Genomic DNA, 3,787 nt, shown 5'->3' on the forward strand with positions numbered 1-3,787 from the left:
TGTAGCCTTCGGTTGCTCTACATACAGCTCCCTGAAATCCATCCATTCAGGAATGCTGACTTGACTCCAGCTGAAATTTTTTCAGTTGAACTGAGCTGCAAGAGCCAACAACACCTGATTGTGTCTTGCCTAGCACCGGGCAAAAGTTTCTGAAAAATCAATGCCTAGTGCTGTGCAAAACCCTTCACCACCAGCCTTGCTTAATGCTTTTCAATTGAGCCATCAGGTTGATTTTCAGTTTGAAAATCCTTTAACCTGAATGACTTTTCTTTTTTCAGGTCTTGGTACCAATTTCCAAGTTTGATTTTTATTGATCATGCTTAGTTCTTCTTGCATTGCAGCCCTCCATAATTCAGATTTTGCAGCATCAAAATAGCATCTTGGCTCCACCACTACCACATTGCACCTTTCATACACATCCTCAGATTTCTTGTTCCTCTAACAGCATGATCATCTTCTTCACTGAATCTGCCTCTGAATCAGTCGCTCATTTATCTCATTCTAACTGATTCAGCTTGTACATCAACCCTTTTTTCTTCCCAATTCCAGACTCCACTTCATCAACCTTTATGTCTCTTGTGATTACAATCTTTTTGGATTCAGGAACATAAACTCTATAGCTTTAGAGTTGCTGCGTAGCCTATATATCCCAATTTATGCCTTGTCATCCAACTTGGACCTTTTGCTGGCTAAGATCATCACATAGGCTATGCTTCCAAATTCTTTCAGGTTCCCTACTACTGGCTTGACTCCACTCCATGCCTCAATTGGTGTTTGATGTTTGACTGCCCTGGTGGGCAGCCTATTCGCAGGAAAACTGCTGTATTAACAGCTTCTGCCCAGAACACTTTAGGGAGGTTTTTTCCAGCCATATATACCTGGCCATTTCCATAATGGTTCGGTTTCTTCTTTCACAAACACCATTCTGTTGAGGGGTGTAGGGTGCTGTGAACTGCTGCTTTATTCCAGCTAGGCTGCAGACTGTCTTGAACTTATTTGAAGTGTACTCTGTTCCATGTGTCTGTCCTTACTGCTTTGATCAAGGTTCCGGCTTCATTCTCTACCAGCAACTTAAATTGTTTAAACACACAGCCACTCATTTTTCTGCTTCAAGAAATAAACCCACCACCCTTGAGAAGTCATCAATGAAAAGTACAAAGTACCTGCTGCCATTTAAGGATTATGTCTTCATTGACCACACACATCCGAGTGGATCAATTGCAGCTTGTGACTTGCTCTCCAGGCTTGATCCAAAGGGAATGATGGCCTGCTAAGTTTGCCAAGCTGGCAGGCTATGCACAAAGTCCTTTTCTCTTCTTCTCGGGCAGGTCTAATACCAAGTCCCTTGACTTGAGCTCTTTAATTCCAAGGTAATGAAAATGTCCAAGTCTTCTTGCCATAACTCAGACTCTTCAACCTTGGTGATTATGCGAGTTTTCGGTTTTTTCCAGTCTAGAGGAAAGCTTTACCAAGCATCCTTACACTCAACAACTCATTTCCCTACTATCCTTTATAATGCAAGAATGGTTTTGGAAATGCAGGTATAATTTCTCTCTAACATTTGACCTACACTTAACAAATTTTGTGCAATTTCAGGTACAAACAGAACATTAGAAATAACCTTAGTTCCTGCCTTAGTTTGGACTGCCACATCTCCATCCCTTGCTTCTACATAGTCACCATTTCCAATCTTACCTTGGAGCTGTATGTCCTATCTAACCTAACAAAATTCTCACATTTGCTGCCTGTGGTTATCTATCAGCCAACATCTCTACAGGTCTGCATTGAGTAGCATGAACTACAAATAGCTGTTCTGATTCACGTGTCTGCTACTGTTCATCTGTATTTTGTGCTTGCTGTGGTGGCTGTGCACCTTATTCCTGCACACCTTCTCAATGGCCGATTGCTTGCATCCCCTGCATTGAATCCCAGGCCTGAACCAGCACTTGCTGTCTGGATGTCCCTTCTTTTGTAGTGGGAACATGGTGGATAATTTCTTCCTCCACTATGTTTTCCCACTGTCCACCAGCTCTCTCTTTCCTCTCTTATCCCCAGCATATTTTCTATTACTTCCCTGCATTTCCCTCCCTTTTGAGCAGCCAACATAGCGCCTTCATTTGAGTCCTCCTGCCTCATCAACCTTCTTGTTTCTTGGGCCTGTAGGGCATGAACCAATTCAGTGAGGCTGATTTGGGAGAGATCTTTTGAATCTTCTAAGGAAGAATCTTGGACTCAAACCTTTCCGGAAGGCTGACTAACACTTTTTCAACTATCATCTTGTCACTCATCTCAACGCCCAACATCTGATTTTGTTCACGCACACTCATGAGTCTATCTACATACTCTTTAACCTTCTCTACCTCCTGCATTCTCAGCATTTCAAACTCCCTGCACAGGTTCATGACTTGCATGTTACGGGTTGTATCACTTCCCATGAACTCTTCTCTTAGTCTATCCCAAGCTTCCTTTGCAGTTTCACACGCCATTGTCCTTGTAAATACAAGGTCTGTTACTGCTGAATGTATGTGAGAAAGAGCTCTTGGAGCTTTGGACATTTCCTCTTCATACATTCTCATTTGATTCAAAGTTGGGTTTGGACCAAGTTGAGGTGGCTGTTTCTCCTCTTCCACATATTGCCATAGCCCTTGTCCTCTTAGGTAGGCTCTCATTCTAACAGCCCAAATGTGATACTGGTCCCCATTGAACACTGGAGGTGAGAGAGACGCAGATTGAGAAGCCATGCGTAAAACTGGTTGTAGTTTTTTTGAAAAATTTGGTTCTTGCGTAAGGCTGAAGTTTGATGGTGATTTGGGATGAGTTTTTGAGTGAACTTGTTAGACGATGGTTGGTTAGTTTGGCTCTGATACCATGTTCGCTTTTATGATGCTGGTTGTGCAAAGAAGAAAGATAAAACTGAAAAACTGGACATATTTTCATTAGACAAAAGTCTGCATATAACATACTTCCACTTACTATTTCAACAACCATCAGAGACTTTTCCTTAATCTCAGCTAAACCACTCAAAAAACTAACAACTTCATTACAAAAAAGCTGAGCCAATAAATACAAGGATTAACATTAAATTACAGTAGAACTTAAACCACTGAACCGTGAAGCACTCCCATGCATGTCCATGCAAAGTAAAACTTTTTCAGTCTTTCATACATTCGGCAAACCAAACTTCCAGCACAGCATCAACCTTCAACAGTAAGTACTCCATTGTTCATTTTATTTTCTAGGGCAAAGCTTTCTTGTTTGTTAGACATATTCTTGTAATGATGATATAAAAATTTCACCTTGTTTGACATGATTTGAGTATTTGGAGAGTATGACTGTTTTAAGCCTGTCTGTATCCTATTAAAACATTAATTGAAAACGGTGCTAAAATAAAATTACTTATTTGAAAAGGTGAATGTTAATTTAGTAGGAAACAAGAAAAGCTAAATACATTTGAGTGCACTTCTTTAACCACCCAAAGTCGCCAAAGCAGTTTTATATATATTTTAGTCATCAACTCCGACCATAGCTCTTCATTACTAAACCTTTTTAAAAGTGGAGGTATCCTTCATTACATAACACATTTAAATAATTGTGTCACTATCTTTGATATGTAACCTTTCTTCCAGCATTGGAGCTTTTCATTGGGTTAATCGGGCTTGTAGACCTTTGCCAGTGGGTGGTAATAATAGGTAAATTTTTATTTCATTTTCCCTTTAGTTCTTTGAATGTATTTTTAAAAAGCATCTCATGCATTAGTTTTTCATCTTAAAGAACTCTTATGGAGGAA

General features: G+C 40.1%; 1 protein-coding gene across 1 annotated transcript; it reads right to left on the reverse strand.

Annotated features, from left to right (window-relative positions):
* Nucleotides 1–2,213: 2,213 nt before the first annotated feature.
* Nucleotides 2,214–2,741, reverse strand: LOC116113619. The gene has a single exon (XM_031399771.1). It carries the CDS (start codon nucleotides 2,739–2,741, stop codon nucleotides 2,214–2,216), a length of 528 nt encoding a protein of 175 aa, XP_031255631.1.
* Between the last annotated feature and the right edge of the window lie 1,046 nt (nucleotides 2,742–3,787).

Source organism: Pistacia vera, unplaced genomic scaffold (assembly GCF_008641045.1).
Source record: "Pistacia vera cultivar Batoury unplaced genomic scaffold, PisVer_v2 Contig686, whole genome shotgun sequence".
In the NCBI taxonomy this organism is placed as follows: Eukaryota; Viridiplantae; Streptophyta; class Magnoliopsida; order Sapindales; family Anacardiaceae; genus Pistacia; species Pistacia vera.

What these genes read in the sequence shown, in the direction of transcription:
- LOC116113619 (XM_031399771.1), bottom strand. Translation starts at nt 2,741, where the DNA reads ATGGCTTCTCAATCTGCGTCTCTCTCACCTCCAGTGTTCAATGGGGAC.